Consider the following 23,234-nt stretch of genomic DNA (forward strand, 5'->3'; position numbering starts at 1 on the left):
AAAACTCAGGGCTGACTGCGAAGACCTAGCTCTTTCTAGTCCATATACAGTGCTACTTTCCCATTAGAGTGTCAAGTGCTTGCCAAGCACTGGTCTAGTTCACACAAATGGATCTGACATGTACCCAGCCTCCTCAAGAAATGTGTGTTCTGGTAGAGGAGGCTGATATACAAATAATTAAAACCATGAAGCCCAAAAAGTGTAACTATGGATTAGAAGTATGTGTGATGAATTGAGGGGGGCTGCTGAGTGAGCTGTACAGCCCATGTGGATGAGGGAAGGCAGAGAAGCCTAGTCTTGGGTGACTTTGAAGGCTAGCCTCAATTCCAATGGACAGAGAATGAGGAGAGGAGATTATGCAGATTTTGGAGGCAGAGAGGACCACATGTGAAGGGATGGAGAGCCAGAATGCCAGGCATCTTTGGGCATGGGGAATAGACCACTGTAGCTAGGGCATGGGATTTCTGAGTAGGAAGCTGGGAGGTGACACGCTTACTTTTGTCAAAGTGCTGGGCTTGTATCTTTAAGCCTTGGAATCTGCTGTTGGCCTTGGAGGAGGGAAGTGAGCTGACCTGCACTGTGCAGGAAGGAGGGCCTGGAAGATCCTTTCTGAGTAGGAACTGGGAAGTAAATTGAGTCCTGCATCCTTTAGAAATGTACTGTCAGCTTCCAAGGTTTCTGCCCAGACTGGTTTTAGAATGAGAATAAGAGAAAAGGAGTCTCTTTCCTATTGAAAGAGGTAGGTTGAAGACCAGAATGCTCCAGGGCCATGCTGCAGGAGCATGGCTATTCTGAGTGATGAGGACATGTGGGCTTCCAGGGCTGCACATCCCCCAGGAGATGCGATCTGACACATTGCCCTTGGCCAAGAGTGATGGCAGGATGAGAAAAGGAAGAGAACCAGTGTCAGTCCCTGTGCTTGGCCTGCCAGGCTCACCCCAAGTGCTGGCTTCAGAACCAGAAGACTGTGTTTCCAAATTAACAAAAGAAGTTCTAGATCTATGGTTACACGTTCCTCATATACCAAATGATTTATAAACAGATTTATAAATTTTATGTAAACATAAATTATGCATCTCTGCACAGTACATTATACCTTTACATATTCTAACACAGACCAAAACAGTGATTCCATTATATATAGTAAACTCAGGCAACTTTTTTTATCGTCAGCACTAGAAACGTGTATTGATAATTACCAGGCACCTTACACTGAGGAATTTTTAAAAAATACTCCCCCATTTTCCTTTTCTATATATTTTAAATATATATATGTTCTGAACATCATGAAAAAAAAAAAGCAATCTTTTTAGAAAACTGCCCCAAATTCTTTGGCTCTGAAAGAAACCATAATGCCAGATTTTTGCCTAATAAAATGACATTTTAAGTGGAATCTGAGTCAAGCCCAAATGAAGGAATGAATACTGGTTCTTTGAGTCAGCAAAAGAATTCAGTGTTTGGTATCCAACACTCCATTATTCATTGGCCTGAATTGGCAAGAGAGCTGTCGGCACTGTAGAGATGACCAGAAAAGCGGGGGTGGGGGTGGGTGGTAGGTGGATAATGAGAGAAAAACAATCTGAAATACCTCTCAGGCCAACTTTGAACAACATATTGGGCATTTATCATCCAGAGGTGGAGGAGCTCCACTATCCCTGGCTATATACTCTCTAGGCTCATTTCTCTGTGTATGGGGTAATTTCCTGAGCAAGTGCTTAAAATCAAATGTCTTGTCGAGCCTTTGGCTCAGTCAGGAAGAGCCTCCAGAGTCCCATTAAGCAAGGCCAGAAGACAGAATTGATTCCCCTTTATGAGACAGCCCCTCCCTGAGCCCATGCCCCAGGACGGCTCACCGGGGCCTGCGGAAGGTCAGGCCATACTGCTGACAGGCCAGCCCCACAGTGGGAGTATATACGATGGGCATGAATTTCTCCACATCTGATGTCAGCACTCGGTAGAAGAGCTTCTCATTCCGGTCTTGGAGCGTCATGAGAATGATGTACCTTGGAAAGGGAGACAAGAACCAAGCTGGTCACATGAGCACCATAGGTGGCAGCACAGAGGGCCCTTGATGCAAAGACCCAGGGCTCCCGTGTGGCTGGTTACAATGGCACGTTCATGGGCAAATCCCCATCTCCCCTAAGCATGGGTCTTGTTTTCTATGAAATGAGGAGAATATTATGTGCTTACTTATTCATGGTATAGGCACTATTCTAAATATTTTACATTAACTCATTTAAAACTCCCAAAGGCTTGTGAAGTAGGTATTAAAATGCTGACTATTTTAAGATAAGGAGAGACAAAGGCACAGAGAAATGAAATAACTCACCTGAGGTCTCAAGGCAGAGTAAGGATTTGAACCTAAGCAATCTGACTCTAGAATCTCAACCATGGTGCAAGATGGTTAGTTGTACTATTACTGTGTGGACATTGATGAATGACAACAGAATAATAACATGCTAGGGTGGAGTAGGGTCAAGGAAAATCCCAAACACACCAGTGGTATATGAATTGGACTTTCCCACCACACAGGACTGGAAACAAAGCTCATAAGTGGCTGAGTACTGCTTGATCTCAGGGGGCATATTCTAAAAAAAACTCTCTTTCTCACCTATTCCCTGAAGCCTAAAATCACTAAGCCAGAAAAAGACCCTTTCATTCACAGTCCTGAAAAAGCAAAAGAAACCCTCACAGTTCTGAGAGAAAAAAACCCAGGGGCTGAAATTCATGATGGGGTATAGGTGACTACCGATAACCATGCCCTTTCTGGACAACAGTTTAGGACAGCCTGGAGGCACTTGAGCCCTGGCATGGAATAGGGTGGAAGAGGTATTCCAATAGGGGAATGATCCCTGGGTGTGGTACCAGGGTCCTGGGTTCGAATCCCAGCTCTGCTGTTTACTAGCTTTGTGACAGTGGGGAAGTCAGACTTCTTGGGGCCTCTTCTTCCTCCCCAAAGGCAGTAGTTCAGAAGGAAAAATAGTGTTTTAGAAGGAAGCGAGGATTTCTGCTTAGAATAGCCAGCATCTGAGCTCATTACTAACGTGAGCTTTCCTTACTCAGTAGCCATTTATACACGTCTCTTCTCAATTCTACATTCAGTGATGTCTAGTTGGCAACTTAAAATTGGTCATGGTTGGGAGTGTTCACATCATGGAAATTGGCAAATGCTTCAAATTAGGGCTCTCTCAGTTCCCCAGAACCAGTTAGTAAACATTTACCAGTATACCATTACTCTTATCCAAAAGAAGCTGGGGAGCTTCCTTAGCATTTCCCTGAGTACCTGCTGGAATAAGGAATTCTGGGAATAAGTGGGTCAGAGTAGTCAGCAGAGCCTCAGGAGTAAGCTCTCTGGGGTTCCTAGGATTAGGCATGTCCCCTGCTGCCCTGGCCCTGCCATGTCTTCCCCGGCATATTAGTAGGGTCTATCTAGCTGAAAAAAAAAAAGCAAAACAAAACACAGAGGGGTAAGGATTTGGGACTTCTGATTTTTAGGAAAGAGGATTTCACATTAGACTTTAATTCTTTGCAAATTTAACAAAAGAGGGAACTTCAGGTTGCTCAAAGTTAGAGCATGTGTCATATTGTTGGTTGAATTCATTGTGTACTTTTTTGGTTTGCTCTTCAGGGTGACATAGCTAGACCTAGTATGAGCAGAAAAAACAAGATGGAGAGAATATTTGACCAGGGCTGCATATGGCCTTAGAGTTAATGGGAGTGATATCCATAGAGTTCAGCCCTTCAGGAATAGAGGGAGCAGGGGGTAAGCAGATGTTTCCTTATCCACCACATTTGGAAGCAATGGCTACTGTGGGGGAAGCACACGGGAAGGTGGGTGCAGGATCACCCAGATGTGCTGCTGAGCTCTGCCCCTAGGGGGACAGCCACACCATCAATGACCCCAAGTCTTGGCCATTAAGCTCTATCGATATGTAGGGAACCTATATTCTCCCCCTAAATTTCTGATGGAGCCCTTAGCAAGGTTCCATATTTATTTTACAAGCTTTCGTACAGTGCCTGCTGTTATAAGTTACAGTTACTAGATAAGTGTTCTGAGCACGTTATAATACGAATGCATTTAACTGTAACTCATCATAAGCACATGAATTAGATACCACTGGTATACTTATGGTGCAAATGAGGACTGACCTAGAGATGCTGTGTGATTTTTGCTATGAAGTGGTAGAATGAGGATTTGAACTAAGTCTAATACTAGAGTCTGGTCTTGTAGCCACCAAGCTACAAGCCTCTCAGCTTATGGCACAGCAAAGCAGGTACAAGCAGACTCTGGAGCCAATTATCTGTGTTCGAATCCTGACTGTACCAATTCATAGCCATGTGACCTGGGAGGTCATTACCTTCTTTAGTAAAACTGACAAAGCTGACCCTGTGATCCCTCAGTTGGTTCTTCATGTATTATCCCCACTGGAAGAACCCAGAGGGGCAGGTGGGTTATTAACGGTTCCCATAAACCTCTAACATAGGACATCCTAGGTCCTTTTCAAGGCATCACTGTGCATTTCCTGCTCTGCTCCCCAACATTCCCCTTATTCCAGGGACATGGGCCATGTACCACCACTTTCTTGACACATTTGTCATGCCTGCTCCCCTTCTTCCCGCTGAGTGAAATGCCTTCCATGAACCCCACCACGGTCTGCTGAAGCCCTATCAGAGCTTCCTGGGCTGACTGGGATACCACCACTTCCCAGGGGCCCAACCAAATTCCACCTGTTAGAAGTTCATCTCCCTTCCCAGTTCTGAGTGGGAAGGCCTCTGTCATAACAAGCCCTGTCCCTCAGGGAGACCACCACCGTGTGGAAGGCGGGGCTGGGGCTGGGATCTCTCAGGGATCTCAGCCTTTCCTTCTGGAGAGTACCAGAAAACCTGTGTGCCACAGGGAACAGCTCAGACCGGGGCTTGGGTAGAGAGAGGTGACTTTAGGCACTGACTTGTCCAGGTCACTCTGCTGCCGCTCATAGTATCTCATGATCCGGAGAAGCTGGACGTCCTGGCTCAGGAAGCAGGGAGGGATCAGGCCATGGATTCCAAGCTGCAGCCTTTCTTCAAGTGTAAAGGCCATCCCCTGAGAGAACAAGAAAGAAACACACACACATGAAGGGATATGAGTGAAACTAAGAAACAGAGAGGTTCCATCAGCAGATGGGCAAAAGTCACTGATTCAACAGTGGGCTCTGTATTCAAATCCCACCTCTGCCATAACAGCTGTGCAATCTTGTGCCAGTTACTTTGACTCTCCTGAGCTTCAGCTTCTTCCTGGAAAAAATGGGGAAAATGTCTACATTGTCAGGGTTTTGGTGTTAGTTTTTGTTTTTTAAAATATATTTTATTTTTTAGAACAGTTTTTGATTAATAGAAAAAATGAGAAGATAGTACAGAGAGCTCCCATATATCCCCTCACATAATTTACCCTCTTATTAATATCTTATATTGGTTCGGCACATTTGTGAGAGCTAACAAATTTAAAGTGACACATGATTATTAAGTAAATGTCATGATTTATTCAGACTTCCTTAGTTTTTACCTAAGGTCCTTTTTGTTGTTGTTTCTGCATGATCCCACATTACATTTAGTTACCATGTCTCCTTGGGCTCCTCTGTCTGTTTCTCAGACTTTCCTTATTTTTGATGATCGTGACAATTCTAAGGAGTATCAGTCACGTATTTTATACAGTACCCTTCTACTGGCATTTGTCTCATATTTTAATCATGGCTCTGTAGGGGTTATGGGTTTTTAGAAGGAAGACTCTAGGGTGAAGTGCCATTTTGATCACATCAGATCAAGATACACACTCTCAACACGATTTATCACTGTTGAGATAACCCTGATCACCTGGCTGGGTAGTGCTTGTCAGGGTTTTCCATTGTAAAGTGACTTCCTTCTCGGAATTCTTCTGCATGGGAGATTTATCTTTTCTCCCTCATATATTTTTATTCAATCACTTCTTTATATTAGAATGGACTTATTGGTATTTATTTTAGATTTGGATTATAATCTAATACTGCTTTATTTATTTTGTTACTCAAGTTGTTCCAGCTTTGGCCACTGGGAACTCTTTCAGTTGGCTGCCATATCCCTTTGACATATTCCTTTAATTCCTTCCTCCCTCCTCACCTCCCTTCTTTCTTTACCCTTCCCTCCTTTCCTCCCTCCCCTCCCCTTCCCTCCCCATCCCTGCCCTTCCCTTTTCTTTTTTTCCTCTCTTTCATCTACTTCTTACTTTCTGGCACAGGATTCTCCAGGCTCATCTTGTATAGTGCCTGCCCCAATCCTAGAATAAATCTTTTTTTTTTCCAATGAGGCCTGATTCCTTCTTTGAAGCATGACACTAGAACCCAGGATCTGGGCTCTTAATACATGTGATACTTCCTACTGGGGTTTTATTGTTTCTAATCCCTCTCAGCTGAAAGAGAAAGGAAATGAATCTATATTAAGCTAAACAAAACTTCATACTAATGTCTCTAATCCATTATTACCACATGGATCATTCTAGCCTCATCACTTTGCTAATTTGTAAGTTCTCACTCCACCCATGAGAGATTTAGCTCCCGCCATCTGACACCTGTATACTTACTTGATTCCAGTATATACACATAGCAGTATCAGAATTGTTAACTTACGCCACAATGGGAAACAATACACAGAGTATAGTGCTTATGGGCTATTCCTTTTGCCTTCAGTTTTACAAACTCCACTTATTTCTAGAGTTACTTAGGTCAACACTTTTCCTTCCACCTCCTTCACTGAGATTGAATCATATGTTTATAATACACAGTTATAGTCTTGTGTCACAATCTTCATTCCTTCCTGGGATCCAGCAACCTATTAGATGATTTGAAAAACTCTGAATACATTAAGACCCATTCTTTGTTAAGTTCTAAGAGTTTCGACAAATGCATAATATCACAAATCCATAATTACAGTATCATACAAAATAGTCTCACTGCTCTAAATACCCCATGTGCTTTACCTATTCTTCCTTCCTCCCCTGGACCTCTGGCAACTACTTTTTTTTTTTTTTTTTTTTTTTACTGTCTGTACAGGTTCGCCTTTTCCAGAATGTCAATTAGAATCACAGAGTATGTAGCCTTTTCAGACTAGCTTCTTTCACTTAGCCATAAGCACATAAGGTTCATCTATCCATTTCTGTGGCTTTATAACTCATTTTTTAAAAAAGATTTTATCTATTTGAGAGAGAGAACATAAGCAGGGTGATGGGAAGAGCAGAGGGAGAGTGAGAAGCAGATTCCCCACTGAGCAGGGAGCCAGGCCTGGTGTCCAGAACTCAGGGATTGGATAGTGACCTGAGCCAAAGGCTTAGGTTAGTGCTTAACCGACAGAGCCACCCACGTGTCCCTATAACTTTTCATCATGGGATGACATTACACTGTCTGGCTGTACTGTAGTTTGTTTCTCTGATTATCTATTCATCGCTTCTAGTTCTTGGTGAATATAAATAAAGTTGCTATAAATATTCATGTACAGGTTTTTGTGTGGACATAAGTTTTCAAATCAGTTGAGTAAATATGTAGGAGTGCAATTGCTAGATCATATGGTAGGACTATGTTTAGCCTTTTAAAGAAACTGCCAAACTGTTTTCTAAAATAGTTGCACTATTTTGCATTCCCACCAGCAGCAAATGAGTTTCTACTGCTCCATACTGTCTCTAGCATTTGGTAGTGTCAGTTTAAAATTTTGGTCACTGGAATAGATATGTAGTGGCATATTATCATTGTTTTAATTTGCAATTCCCTTTTGACATGTTGATGTTGAACATTTTTTCATATGCTTATTTTCCATCTGTATATCTTTTAGTGAGGTATCTATTCAGATTTTTTGCCCATTTTTTGTTTTTCTTATTGTTGAGTTTTAAGAAGTCTTTGATCTACAGTCTTAATGCAATCCTTATCAAAATTCAAATGGCCTCTTCTGCAGAAATAGGAAAGCCAATCCTCAAATTCATATGTAATAGCAAGGGGCCCTGAACAACCAAAGATTAAAAATCTTTTTTAAAAAAAGATTTTGAAATGTAGCACAAGCTACAGTAATCAAAACAGTATGGTATTTTCACAATAAAATAAAACAGTATGGTACTGTCATAGGACAGATAAACAGAGTGACAAAATACAATCAAGAGTTCAGAAATGGACACCAAGTCCATTCAATTGGGGAAAGAACAATCTCTTAAAGAGACAGTGCCGGGACAACTGCATTTCCACATGCAAAAGAATATTAACTTGGATTCCTCACACCCAATACGAGCATTAAAATGGATCAATAACCTAAAATATAAGCGCTAAAATAATAAAACTCTTGGAAGAAAACATAGAGGTAAATCTTCATGACTTTGGAGTTAGCCATGAGTTCTTAGACGTATAAGCACTAATAACAAAGGGAAAAAATTAGGTAAATCAACTTCATTCAAACATTTTTGTGCAAAAAGGACACTATTAAGAAAGTGAGCAGACAACCTACAGAATGGGAGAAATATTTGGAAATAGCATAAGGCGTCTAATACCTATGATCTATAAATAATTTCTACAACAGAACAATCAACAGAAAGCAACCCAACTTAAAAATGGGCAAATAAATAACTTGAATATACATTTCTCCAAAGAAGATTTATAAATGGCCAACAGCACATGAAAAAAAAAATGTCAGCGTCATTAATCATCAGGAAAATGCAAATCAAAACTACAATGAGATACCATTTTACACCCACTAGGATGACTGGAATAAAAACAACAGTAAATAACAAGTGTTGGTGAGGAAGTGGAAAAATTAAAACCTTTGTACACTTTGTACACATTGTACACATTGCAGCCTCTATGGAAAAACAGTTTAGCAGTCCCTCAGAAAACCAAACCTAGAATTACCAATATGACCCCAGCAATTCCATACCTGGGTATAATTCTGAAGGAATTGAAAGCAAGGACTTGAACAGACAATTGTACGTCAACATCCAATGCAGCATTATTCACAATAGCTACAAGGTGGAATCAATCCAACATAGAAGTAAACAAGATGCGTATATGTACAGTGAAGATTTATTCAAACATAAAAAGGAATGAAGTTCTGATACATGCTACTATGTGGATGGACCCTGAAAACATCATGCTAAGTGAAATAAACCAGATATGAAAGGACGAATACATGATTCCACTTACATGAAATACCTAAAACAGGCAAATACCTAAAACAGACAGAAAGTAGATTAGAAATTTTTATTCTTATATTTTTTTAAGTAATCGCTCTACTCAACGTGGGGCTTGAACTCACAACCCTGAGATTGTGAGTTGCAAGCACCACCAATGGAGCCAGCCAAGTACCCCTAGAAAGGAGATTAGTGATCTCTAAGGGCTGAGGGGCACTGTGAGTTATTGCTTAATGGATACAGAGTTTCTGTTTGGGATGATGAACATATTGGGATGATGATAGTGATGGTTGCACAACACTGTGATTACACTTAATGCCACTTAATTGTACACTTAAAAATGGTTAAGAAGGCAAATTCTGTTATACTTTCCCACAACTTTAAAACATGAATAATGTATTATACCCCCAAACCACTGAGTCGTACATTTTAAATGGGTGAATTATAAGTCCATAAAGCTGTCTTAAAAGAATTCTTTGCTTGTTTTGGATATAAGTCTAGTATCTGACATGTATTTTGTAAATATTTCTCTGAGTATGTGGCTTGTCTTTTCATTCTCTTAACCAAAGTCTTTCACAAACAAGCCTTTTCTGGTTTGAGCATTAGCAGGGAGATGGAGAATGAGTGGGACGGTATGGGATCTATCTGCTCCCTGGCCCCATTAAGCCCTGTAGAGACTGCTGGCAGGAGTTCAGGGACTGTTCTCTAAGGGACACTGTGAGGCATGGGGACCAGGGACGTTCTACCTTTATCCCAACATGATAAGGTGCCACCCATGGGTGGCAAAAGATCTCCCAAAAGAGATCTTTTCTATGTAGAACTCAGGCAGCAGGACCTACAAGCTCCTGGCTTCCTCAGCCCTCTGGCTTTCTCATGAAGGGTCCTAGCAGTGACAACAGTAATGAGCACTTGAGTGGCTGTCATGTGTGTAGGACATCTACAAGGAAGTGACCAGAATCCCCATGGGGAACTGGAATAGCTCTTAATTAATAATTAATATTGTTAATACGACCTTCTTTGTATCCAAGGCTGATGATACCTGCGACAACTTTGGTTAAGCCTTCTATTCCTAATGAGCCCCAGGTAATCAATGCTAGTCCCTCCTAAAAGTGCAGAACACTGGGTGCATGATGATGATTGAGACCTAGACTGTGTGGAGGGCAGTCTAGCTTCCCCCAGACCTCCTGGAGAGGGTAAGCTTGAGAAGGTAGGGAGCACCAGAGCTGCCCGCATTGCTCTGCCAGCTGAAGAAGACCTCATCTACTATAATTACTACAAGCTCTTCTAGAAAGGGTTCAGTAATGACCCTGACCAACATTAGGGAGACCATATGTTGATCATTTATACCTTAGAGCTGTTGCTATTATCAGCTCCAAAGAAGGGACTCTAACAAATATCCAATCTTACTGTCTCCTTATAACCACACTGTGAGGAAGTTTTACAACCTCTACTTTGTAGATGAGAAAGCTAATAAGCAAGAGAGGTTATGTCATGCTCTGGAAGTTGTATAGCTATTCCCCATATTTTATTGCTCTTAACCAGGATGCATCCTATAATCAGTAAGTCCATTTGGTGTGATCATTTTCTTGTAATCATTTCTTTGACTAGAGGCATGTGACAGAACCAAGAGTTGATCACAGGCAGCATTCTTGCCACTACAGTATTTCCCTGTCAGGACCTTGGTGACAAGGACCTCAGAAAATGTGAGTTGGGGTGGGGGTGGGAAGGGAGGAGGGGAAAGAAAGAAAAATAAAGAAAAGAAGTGAATAAAAGCTAGACTCCTTAGTTAGTCCCAATTTTTTCTTTGTTTTGAAATTTATTTATGTTTTGAAATTGAATTCTCTGAAACTATAATTACTGGACTCCTCTAGTGTTTTTAAAAAACAATAATGACACCTCAAATTCATGAAAATCCTGAAGAGTTGTACTTCCTCTCAGAAGTAGTGCTGGAACTGTAAGAAAGATCTATCCTAAGATAGGCTCCACTCTGTTTGAAAGTATGACTCACAGAGAATTCTCTAAGTACTCTTCACACATAAAATCCCAAACTTTTACTTCATCAAAGCCCCAAGTCACCAGTTCATAAATACCCTGCGCTGGCCACCAGCTCTGCAAGCTGGTACAACTGAGGTCCCTGATCATTTCGCAGGAAACCACCAGCCCTGGAGACGGAGCACTTTCACCAAACACCATTAGGCAGGCAACTGTTCACTGACTTGGTAAAGACTGTGATCGTCTGCTCTTGGCCCTGGGGATGCCAGAGAGGCCCAGGCACTGAATTATGACATCATCTTTGTTAATGACCACTGTGGCTTTTAATAACAGCCTGCTTCTCTCTACAAGGCTAAGTGTTTCTCTTGGCTGACTGCCACCAACTTCTTTTGTATTTGAGGAAAAAGTCGTGGCTGTTTAGCAACTGGTAATTTCAGGGATTAAAAAAAAATACTTCTAGAAGCTTCTTTTCATCCTAAAGCTAATATTAAGGCAACATCAAATTTACAAGTTCATAGAGCAGAAATGCAGGCACTTTAGCTACACCATAGCCTCCAAAACAGGATTGGCACAAGACAACTCACTAGCATGTAGAAGAGAAGTATTAGAATTTGTATTTCTCTACAAAAGAAACAAACATTGTCAATTGATATTCAAGACTCTTCGTCTGTATGTCAAGAAGTCACATAATTCTCATAAGGTATACCAGGAACCCTAAGGCAGAAGACGTGCTTGTACGACATGGAGGAGTTGACAGTGGAGCCCTTATTCATTCTTATCACACTGAGAAATTATAGTTTCTGTGTGCCTGGTTAAATAGGAGTCATACATTCTATTATCTAGTTTTAACAAAGCTCTCAAAATAGAACAAGTGGGTTTTGGAAAGTGGCCAACTCTTTTAGTCATAGGTCAACCTTGTGGTATTCCACACATACCAATAGGGACCTACAGTTGTTACTCTTGAAATGTTTCAATTGTTACAGAGCCACTGCTCTGACCTACTCCCTCAGCCAAGTATACCTCCCAAGGCTCTGGCTTCTCTCAGGGAACCTCTGGACCTCCCCAAGATCCAATGACTAAGGGGTTAAAGTCTGGCAGAGTGGGTGGCCTCCAGACCCTATTCTAGAACTGAAGGCCCAGTATTTTTTTGATTGGTCAGCACCTAGGGTATACCCATGTGAATCTTTTAACTGTCACCCCTACTTTACCTACTTTATCATCTTCTCTGAATGATCATCTCTGGCACAGCTACTGAACTCTTCCCATGGGCTCAGCATCACCCAATTTCCAAGTTTTTGTCAGGACAAAACTTTCTGACATCAGAGAGAAGATTTTTTAATAGACTCCACCATCAAATGGCAGGGCTGAGAGGCAGCAAGCCCCATCGGGCTGTGCCCCAGACCCAGCCTCCTGCCGTTCAGAGATCCAAGCTGCTTAGTGCCTGGTTCCTCAGGATTTAGCTTTTCTGAGAGGAGGCCTCCCTGTCCACTTGGTGATTTGCCTAGTGGCTCTGGATCCAGAACCTTGCTGTACACTTGACAATCTCTTCTCATTCATTCCACAAGCATTTATGAGTTCCTACTTTGTGCCAAGACAACCACGCTAGACACTGGGGAGTCCCAAAGGAATTAGGTGCTGGTCACTGCCCTTGTGAGTCTATCAGAGGGGTCCTGTGGATTAACAGATGACAGAGATTCTGGGCCTCTGCCTTGGGCAAGGCACTTCTCTGATCTCTTTCATGTGTTATGAGATTCAATGAAGCAATGCCTGTGAAATGCTCAGTGTAGACCCTGGAGCACAGGAAATGCTAGATGAGTGTTAGGTGTTCTCCTTATAACCATTACTATTTTGTTCATGAGGCAGGGTGGCACAGGAGAGCTCACTGGCAGATGCTGGATGGAAGCCCTGAGACCCTAGCTGTGGTCAGCAGCTAGTCTGGCAAAGGAGTCTGGGGGAGTAGGGGCTGAAGTGATGTCACTGCATCCAATGCAACTGCCTGCCCATGGCTCTGCAAGGCTCCTGCCCATGCCCTGCCAATGCCCTTTCTGGCTGCCACATGCTGACTCACATCAGTACCTTGCCCACTATGCCCTGATGGCTTTCCTCCTCTGTCTCCCAATCCACAGTCAGGGGCCCCTCTCCACGAGGCTGTCCTGGGCACCCCATTTCACACAGCTCTCTCCTTCCCTCAGTATCAGTGTCATACAGCTTAGTACGTGAAATGCATCTTTTGTTTGATTTCTTAAGCATTAGCTACTCGGTCATAAACTTGGGTTGGTTAGAAGCAGACACTTCAAAGCAGCTCACACAGGGCTGTAGCACAATAATATCATCGTTAATAACAACAGCAACCATTTCCTTTACTGAGCACCCACTGGGCTGGGTCAGGCACTGAGAGAGGCACCTTATACTTAGCATCTCTAATCCTCACAGCAACCCTGGGTGAACAGCCTTATGATTATTATCCTCATGTGTGGACCAAGAAACTGAGGCTAGAGGGATAAGTATTAAGTATTTGCCCAAAGTCACACAGCAAGTTGATGGAAGAGCTGGGAACAGAACCCAGATCCATCTGTTTCCAGACATCACAATCTTTTCTCCTCTGAGCCAAGCAACTGCTCCTGAGAGTTAACAGATTAAACTGGGTGTGGATCGAGTTGGCTTTTATTTGAGTAGGGATAAAATTATTCTGCTTCTTCAAGTAGAGTCAGTTACCTTAAGAGTTCAGCTACTGCCGAGTGATCCTCTGTATCAGCTCTGGGCCTGTCAGCCCATCTGCAAACAGGTGTGCTTGTACCTCTGAGAGCACGTACTTGGCCTGTGACACACGCACAGCCTTGCTTCCTCTAACCAGGATTATGGAAGGGAGGATAGCAGACACATGTGTAACAGTAAAGGTGCTCTGTTCCACCGTCATTACATCATGCTTGGAGCAGACTGCTTCTGCCATAACCCACTTTTTTATTCAGCAGCTGCGGCAGCAGAGAGGAGCTACAGGTGGGCAGGGCTGTGTGCCACCAGCTCCCAAACTGTACAATGAAAGCTGGTGAGCTGCTAGAGGACCAGATGGCATTTCCTCCTCCTGCATAGTACTTCATGGCTCTATCCATTTGGGGTTTTTATGAGTTAGGGTGACATGGACTCCCGGAGGTAGGATGTGGGGTTACTGAGACTGCTGTTCTCTCACTGAACCCCCTAGGTTTATGAGGGGCCCTGAGCACACTCCTGAGATGGATATTTGGGGGTCTGAGAAATGCATGCATTGGGAAGTCTTAGCAGACATAGACCTGAGAATGGCCTTCCTCCTAAACATACTTCTGTGATTAGGTGCAAAATTACAGATCTAGGAACATACTGTAAATTCCTGAAAGTATAGGATACACTGCTCATTCATGCCCAGAACTAACCCTAACTCAGTTTTGGGCTCAAAGAGTAGGCTTTGGTGTTGTGAGCTGCAAATGCACAGAGGCTGCCTGTGACCTTTCCATCTATGATGTAGAGAGGAGTTCTTGTTCTGGTGGGAAATACAATTCCATTTTCCTCCCATGGGTAAAGAAAGGACCAGGACGTGGAAGTGCTACACTCACACTATCAGTATGGGTGAATGGGAAGGGAGCTACAGGCAAAGGATTTATACTCAGTTCCTCTACTTTCGGGCTGTGTGATCCTGGGGAGGTTACTTCACCTCTCTGAGTCTGCTGCCTTCACCAGGTGGTTATGTGAGCCAAATGAGAACGTGGATGTTTAGAGCTCCTAAATTAAAAAAAGTGGCAGAAAGGCCAAAAAACAAAAAAAACAAACAAACAAACAAAAAAACTATGACTATTGCAGTTTCAAACCCCTTTGTATTCAAGATTATAAGCAATTTAGCAATGTCCTTGATGGCATTTATTTACTTTCTCATCTCTTTTTCCTTCAAGACAGTAAGTTCCTTGTGGACAGGGATTATGACTATATGATCTGTGTGTCCCCTTTGCCTAGCACGACTTGCATATTTTTATTGCTTTATTATTTCTGAAATGGTCTCCAAGGGTTCAGGCTATTTGGTCCTAGACAGGGCAGGTGTAATTATCTCCATTTATAGAAGAGGAAATTGTGGCTCAGCTGGGTCAATGACACGCTGAGGGCAGGTGGCTAACGTGCACTCTCAAAAGCATGTGACAATAATGGCTATTTCAATTATTTTGCCATTGGAAGATTAGTTTATCACAATTGTTGGATCAGGACCAACATGCAAGAGAAATGGAAGAATTGGCTCCTGAAATACTTGGTGACTTTAGGATTTTTGTCCCAACCAAACAAGGGGAGAGAGGTAGACAGTTGAAAAGCTTATGAATCATTCTCTTGGCAAAATTCCCTCTGGCAGTTTGAATGCCTCATGACCCTTTCTTCCCAAGAGACTATTATTTAAAATTTAAATAATATTGTTCTTGGCACCCTGATGGACCTCTTACTCAGCTGACCCTCCAAAGGGTAGCAGTAGAGGAAGGTGACAGACGGGAGCTGCTGAGGACAAGGGAGGACCGTTTCCTTCCTCCAGTGACACAGGCCAAGCTTGGGAGGACTGGGTCAAAAAGTGAACTATGACCATAAAGAATCAAACAGACACATTTGGGAGAGTCTCTGAATAAGCTTTGTCCATGTATGCCCAGTGCAAGCGGGTGAGTGGGCAGGGGTGCCCAAACTGCACGTGAGACTGCCCAAGGACAAGTTCATCTGACAGGGCCATTGTCCAGGAGGTCACTGTTAACCTGTTCCAGCTCTGAGGCCAACCAAATCCTCCTCCACTGCTTCAACTCCGCCAGTTGGTCAGGTGAACCAGGATGGAGGTTATTTTGTCCTGGGGACAGATGACTGATGTGGAACTCAGTTTCATCAGAATGACCAACCTCATTCTCTGTCATGACATCAGGAAGCAGAAGTTATAGGCGCAGAGTCATTCTGCACTGTAACAGTTTATAACAACTATTTCTATTTAACTGCCTCTTTAGATTTTATAGCACAGTTTTATTGCCTTTGCTATGTTTGACAATCCCCTGAAAGGAAAAGAATATCCCCATGACAGTAGTTCCAAACTTTGCTACCCATTAGAACCACCTAGAGAGCTTTTAAATGCCCAGATCACATCCCCCCACCCCCCACCATCAAGTCAGAATTCTGCAGATGGACATCCGGATGAAGAGTTTTTAAAGGTCCATGGATTGCTCCAAGGTACAGTACAGTTTGGGAACCACATTGCCCTGTAAGGCAGGCTATGAAAGGGTTATGCCCATTCTGTAGATGGTAACACCAAGGCTAAGAGAATGAAATGATTAGCCTAAAATCAAGACCCTAGCAAATTGCAGAAATGGAACTTGAACTCGGAATTCCATTTCAAATGGTGGGTTCATTAATTTTTTTAAAAAGATTTTGTTTATTTATTCATGAGTGACACAGAGAGAGAGGCAGAGACATAGGCAGAAGGAGAAGCAGGCTCCCTGTGGGGAGCCTGATGTGGGACTTGATCCTAGGACCCTGGGATCATGACCTGAGCCAAAGGCAGATGCTCAACCACTGAGCCACCCAGGTGTCCTCATTAATTTTTTTTAAATAACCTTTCATTTGACAAGTATGCTTTGAAGACTAGCCACATATGAGGCACCCGATATAAAGTGAGAGGCCAAATACATATGGCCTCTGCTTCCATGGAATTTCAGTCTAGTGATCTTTTCATTCAAACCAGTGAATGAATACAAACCCTTTGTATTTTGGAATTAATCTGTAATTATGCAGACTAGTTGAGTGCCTGGCAGGCTAGGATGCTCAGCAAAATAGCACTAGTGGTATTTTCATTGGACTTCAGGCACAGATTTGCCCATGAGAGGCCACAAAGAGGAGGGTGATCTGGCTTTGAAGTCACTGGCCCTGGATTCAAACTGTGGCTCTGCCCCCACCAGCTGTGTGATCCTGGACAGCTTTCTTAACCTCTCTAATCTTTAGTTTCCTCATTTATGGAATGAAGATTAGTAATACAAGTTTCACAAATTGCCGTGAGAACTACCTGAACCCCCCTGAATGGCATGCCCAGATAATGGAGGCACTCAGTCAACAGAGCTGTGATAGGGTCCTTACTAGATGCTGAGTGTGGCAAAGGACACAAAGCTGCATGAACGTCATGTTCCTGAGAGGCACAGCAGCCTCAAGTGTCCTTAGAATTTCTCCTCCTGTTCATTCTTCCCTCTCTAACCTCTATCCTCAATCCACTGTATTCATCTTCCTTTGTCCTTACATTAAGAGTAAGCACCTGATACATTTTAACTGCTAATGAGGACCTGATGCAAATCTAAAATTAATGAGAGAAACTCAAAAGGGACTAGACTATAAGTTAAAAGTTCAAGTACCAGGAATGCTATCTGAACTGTATTTCCATTTTAAAATTAGATTTATATTAAAAGAAAGGGAAAGGAAATGTAGAACCTCAAGCCATGTCCATGTGAGTTTTTCTTTTCTACTGGAGCTTCATTTCTATAATCAACATTGAATTGATGCTTTATTCCCCTGTGAAACAGAATCTAATTTTTGCACTTAATGAACCTGAAAGTCTTCTTAAAAAGTTCTCATTTCATAAACATTATTAGCTCTGGGATCTGTATGTTCAGGGGATTACACGTATTAATCAAATAGCTCTTTCCCACTGATGTTTCTGGAGAGGGCACTGGAAGTCCTGTAGATGGGTCATGGCTGTTCTAGAGTGACACAATCTACTCTGAAGGACCCGCAGGGCGACCTCTCCTCCAGATGTCTCAAAATAAACAACTCTGTGCCCAAGGCCATATTTAGTGCCATCAAGCTACCGGCCTCTTCTAAGATCTACATCCTATGCTAAGTAAAACCAGTATTTAAAGTCTACTTTGAATGACCTACTAATAGCTTGCTGACTAATTACATGATTGGTTTATTGACCGGGTCATTACTGAATAGTCTGGAAATTTTTGTCTGCTTTCACAGATGAGTGTTCAGTCTGTAAGTTAGTCTATACATTAAAACATAAATTAATAAAGCTATTAATATGATTTCCTCAGTGCCTACCAAGGGACAGGTTCATAGTAGGTGTGGAACAAGCCAACTCACTATTTCAAGTTTCTGCTTCCACAATACCCTATGAAGTAACACATCCACCCAACATGATACAGTTGATAAGCTGTAGAGCTGGACTAGAAACTCAGGCCTATGGGCCACCAAGGTTCATATTAGCAATCTCTCTTCTCACACAGCTTTACACTGCATTCTGCAATAACCTTTGTCAGCCACATCAAAGACAAGGTTTGATCCATCTACTGAAGTGAGTGTTTCCTGGCTGGCCTCATTCCACTACACTCCTGCCTTTTACCTTTAATACCTTCTCAAGGGAGAGAAATGGGGGACACATGAGCAACACCTAGTGTTCTCCCCACAAAGGTTGGGGAAATGACAAGGACTGGGAACAGAAATTAAATATGCTCCCCAGGAGAGCAAAATAGAGCAAGGTTTGTCAAACACAATCAAACTCTGGCTGCGAAATCAATTTAGTAGGGAGAAACCACCATTTTTAAAGATGATGGGGCACCTGGGTGGCTCAGTTGGTTGTCTGGCTCTTTATCTCAGCTTACGTCATGATTTCAGGGTCGTGAGTTCAACCCCTGCATTGGGCTCCATGCCAAAAAAAAGAAAAAAGATGACAAAGACTTGAGTTGAAAATATCAGGCTGCATCACGTTTAGGAAGGGTAGGTACTATTTTGCTCACTATTCACTTAGCTGCCTGTGTGAGTGTGCACCCATGTGCAAAGCACATTTGTGGGTACACTTGTCATGGAAAGTGTACTTTTAGGTGCAGGTGTGGCTTAAACATCTGAGAAACACTGTGGCACAGGAGGGTGCTTACCAGTGAGGGACTCAAACTGCCAATCTGAATCTCGGCTCTGACCCTTACGAGGTGCATGGCCTAGGTACTTTACCTGACTTTTCAGGTTTCAGGCTCCTTCTCTGTGAAGCAAGGATGGTAACAGTACCTATTCCATGACATGTGTCATGTGCAGCAACGTGTCTGACACCTAGTAAGGACTCACTAACTAAATGCCAGCTATTGTAAATACAGCACTTTGGGCAATCAGTGGATGGCAAGCAAGGGCAATGCTCTGCATCCCATCCCCAGAATCATTTAAATTCCAGATGCATTCATCCATCTGCTCTGTGGGAATCCCCACCTACATGTCTCATAAACCTGTCAAACACCACATGCCCCAAACCAAACTCATCTTCCTTGCCAGACCTCCATCCTGCATTCTCTCCTCAACAAGGGAACCACCCATGAGCCTAGAAGAAACTTCAGAGGCATCCTGTGCTCCTCACAACTCAACCCATGTATGTAGTCATTGCTACATACAATGAATGTAGCAGAATTAATGCATGAAGAGTTAATTAGGCCAAGTGTCCAGATAGTTTTATCTCTTGAATAGTTCTCATTCTTCTTCTCTTGCCCAGCTTGCTCATTCTCATACTCCTGTTCTCTTCAGTGTCATCCCTGGTCTCTAATAAATTAATGGCTCTTCAACAGCTGAACACTGGTGTCAGCTACTCTCACTCAAGCTCTCATTGTCCTGCTTCTGGAATGCACCTTTTAGAACTTCTACCAGATGTTTTCCAAAAACCAAATCAGACAATTTCAGTTCCTAACCAAAACATCTTTATCAAAGTCTGTAAGGTTTTTCATGAATTATGCATCGTTTCTGGCTTCATCTCCACCAACCTCCACGTGGTGGCTTTCAATACAGCAAACTCTCTTATCATTCCAAGCAAAGGCCTCTATATATGCACCTGTTGGGTTCTCTGCTATGAGCAGCCTTCTATGCCTCTCTGCCAATCACTAAAGTGCACTGAAGGATGAAAGGTCATTGACTTAAACTTATAATTAAGTGCTCTGAATCTCAAAGTTCACTGTACATCAGGAGTACCTGGCTTGCTGGTTTAAAATTTCAAGCCCTAGGCCTCCACCTGTAAATGTTGATTATAGCAGAGCCAGGGCTTTTCACTTGTACCTCTGAGATTATGAGAAACTACACCAGAGATAAATGTTTTGCACAAATTCTAATCCACAACACATAGATTCAAGAGTAAAGGGGAGTGTCTTGTCCTTGGGAGTTACCTCAATAGAGATTCATTTAGGACAATTTCTTAAAGAAGGGGGCTGGGTGGATGCTGACTTATTAGTAAAGATATATCTTTTTAAATGAGCAGCAATGACGAGAAGGAAAAATACTGCTTTTTAATATAATTCTCTAATAATGTTACTGCCTTAAAATATGAAGACTGCATAGTGAAAAAGCACAACAATAGCACTAATCATTATATACTGTTGTAGCAAGATCTCTCTCTGACCCTAGTGGAAAATCTTGAGAGTCCTGGCACTGGGTAGGCTTATAACAGAGAAAGAACTTCAGCTGCCCTGCCTATGGAGAAGACAGAAGCCAAGTTGTTTCTACTGAGTCTGAAACAAAAGGATTTCTCTGTTATTTTCCCATTAAAAAATAAAAAAAAAGAAAAGAAAAAGAAAAGGGAACAGAAGCTTCAAGTTAAGTATCCGAGCTTTTGAGACAATTAAGCCTTGGTAAGAAACCAGGATCAGAGGCTGGCTTTTTACAGGGAACAAATCTCTGAAGTAGTTTTATGGCTGAAAGTTAATGCAAAACAGATAACCCAAGGCATTGAGATAAGGACCTTAGAATTCTTTGCTCATTGCTGTCTCTGTTGAGATGTCTACCATCTGTCCCATTCTTCTTATTCAATCTACTCATCATTCATTCATTCATTCATTCATTCATTCATTCAACTTGCACATACTGTGTGACACACACAATTCTAGATACAGGTTTAAAGAGAGATGAAAAAGCCTAAATCTCATGTTCCAGTAGGAGAAATCAACACAGAAGATAAAAGACTAAGTTATTTGTCATTCAAAGTTACAAAACAAAGCAATGACATTCATTTGACAAAAATTTGTTGAGTACTTACTCTGTGTAAGGCAGTGTGCTAGGCTGAGGATACAACTGTGAAAAAGAGAAGTTCACATGTCAGCAGGGAAGACACTTACTAAATAAATGATTATACAAGGAATCCTTTTATGATAAGAAATACCACAGAGCAGATGCAGAGGACACTATTAAAGCATGGGAGGAGCTGGGAGCCCTGATGTAGATGGGGGGAAGATGATTAGGAAAGCCTTCCCTAAGGAAGCAACATTCGAGATGAGATACGAAAGATGAATGAAGAGTTAATTAGGCTAAGTGTCAAGGCAGAGCTGATCAGAAAAAGAAAAACACTCTAAGTGGAGAAGAAGCAGCATGTTCAGAAGCTTAGAAAGGGAAAGGAGCCCAGGCAGGACCAAGATGGTGCAGCCTGTGGGTGACTTTGCTAAGGACTTCGGTTTTCAGCCTAAGGGCACTGGGAAAACACAAAAAGATTTGAAATATAAGAGATATCATTAACTTCATGTGTTTTTGTTTGTTTTGCTCATGATTGCTTTGGCTACAGTGAGGAAAACTTTTGGAGGGACTAAGCATGTGCTAATAACTTGGGAAATTCCTGCAGTAGGACAGGTGAAAGGTGACAGCAGCTTGGACTAGAATGGTGGATGCAGATGGTGAGAACTGGAAGGATAAGAGCTGTATGGAGGAGATAAGATGCACAGGAGCTAGTGACCAAGGAGATTAGGGGTTGAGTGGGAGGGAGAGGGCAACAATCACTGCAAACATAACTGGATGGATGACTGTGGTGGCATCCCTGAGGTGGGACACCAAACAAAGGAGCCCAGGATATTTGGGGCAGGGGGTGGAAGTAGAGGAGCACATCTCAAATTGTACTTGACACACACTGTGTCTGACAGCCTGTGAGACAGCCACCTGAAGATGTCATGTAGGCAGTTGGACTGTAAGTCCATCTGTAAGTCTGGGTCATAGAGACAGGACTAGAAAATGAATCTGGAAACTGAAACTGTTAGCAAACAGGTGGTAATTGAGACTCCATAGAGAGACTTGAGAGTGGGGGAAGAGCCTAGGTGTGAGCCTGGAGGAACTTCAGCATTTAAAGGCTGGATAAAGGAAGATATGGCACTGGAGGAAGCTGAGAGGCAGAAGGGGAACCGCAAGTTGGGTTGTCACAAGTTGGCCGAGGAAGAGCATTTCAGGAGAGGACGGTCAACACTGCTGAATTTCTCTGAAAGGTTGAGTAACATGAGGACTGAAAGCCATCCACTGGATTCAGAAAAGAGGAGGTCCCCTATAAGCCAGTGAAGGTTGGCCCCAGGAAGACCGAAGCGTTGGAAGAGAGAGCAGGGGGTGGGGAAACAAACAGCAAACACACGCAACTCTCAAGAGTTTAGCTACTAAAGGGGAGTGGTTTCAGATGGAGAGGCTGGAGCATGTTGAAATGCTGATGGGGGGAATTCCTCAAGAAGGGAGAGAATGGGAGCCAGAGCCCAGGTGGAGAGGTGAGGGGAGGTCCCCTCAGCTGCTGTTAACAGGGCAGAAGGAAGCATGGACACATGGAGGTGCTGTGTACTTCCATGCACCATGCAGAAAGCATCTGCTGGGAGGGAGGGCTGGTGATGTCAGAGGAAAAGTTTTAAAACAGAGGTTATGAAGAGTTTGAGTACAAGGTGATCAGAGAAACGTGAGATTTCTGAGCCCTACAAAGGTCTCTGTTGACACTGGTGATCACTTTCTTCTGTTGCACCTTTTCCTCGGGTGAGGCTTGACTGCCTGCCACAGGCACAGAGAAAGTGAGTGCTCAGTTTATCCAGGGTTGTGATTTCTCTCAAGAGTACAGTGAAACATAGAGGCATATAAAATATGGGGTACTGCCAGGAGGAGTGGGACTAGTGGCTTCCAGGTTGGACTGGATCAGGCTGGTGGCCAGGAACAATGACCAGGATAGGTAGGTGGGTGAGCAAGGCGGGATCACTATGGAGACAGGAGACTGTGGGGAGCTCAGTGGGTTGGCCAAACAGGCAGTGTCTCTGGTTTGAGTGTGTCATTATAATCATTGATTTCTAGGATT

General features: G+C 42.8%; 1 protein-coding gene across 4 annotated transcripts in view; it reads right to left on the reverse strand.

Moving 5' to 3' along the window:
• ME3 (malic enzyme 3) overlaps positions 1-23,234 on the reverse strand; it is a 186,601-nt gene that overhangs the window by 98,257 nt on the left and 65,110 nt on the right. For 2 of the 4 annotated variants that reach the window (XM_077867354.1, XM_077867357.1), the window contains exons 2-3: positions 4,950-5,083; positions 1,854-2,003 (exon numbers count right to left, since the gene is read on the reverse strand). In XM_077867354.1, the coding sequence (XP_077723480.1) occupies positions 1,854-2,003; positions 4,950-5,083 (284 nt within the window). Of the gene's footprint in view, positions 1-1,853; positions 2,004-4,949; positions 5,084-5,209; positions 5,234-11,248; positions 11,394-23,234 lie in introns of those variants that run through there. The other 2 variants (XM_077867355.1, XM_077867356.1) reach the window with 2 other exon arrangements.

The sequence above is a fragment of the Canis aureus genome, chromosome 23 (assembly GCF_053574225.1).
Source record: "Canis aureus isolate CA01 chromosome 23, VMU_Caureus_v.1.0, whole genome shotgun sequence".
NCBI classification, from domain to species: domain Eukaryota; kingdom Metazoa; phylum Chordata; class Mammalia; order Carnivora; family Canidae; genus Canis; species Canis aureus.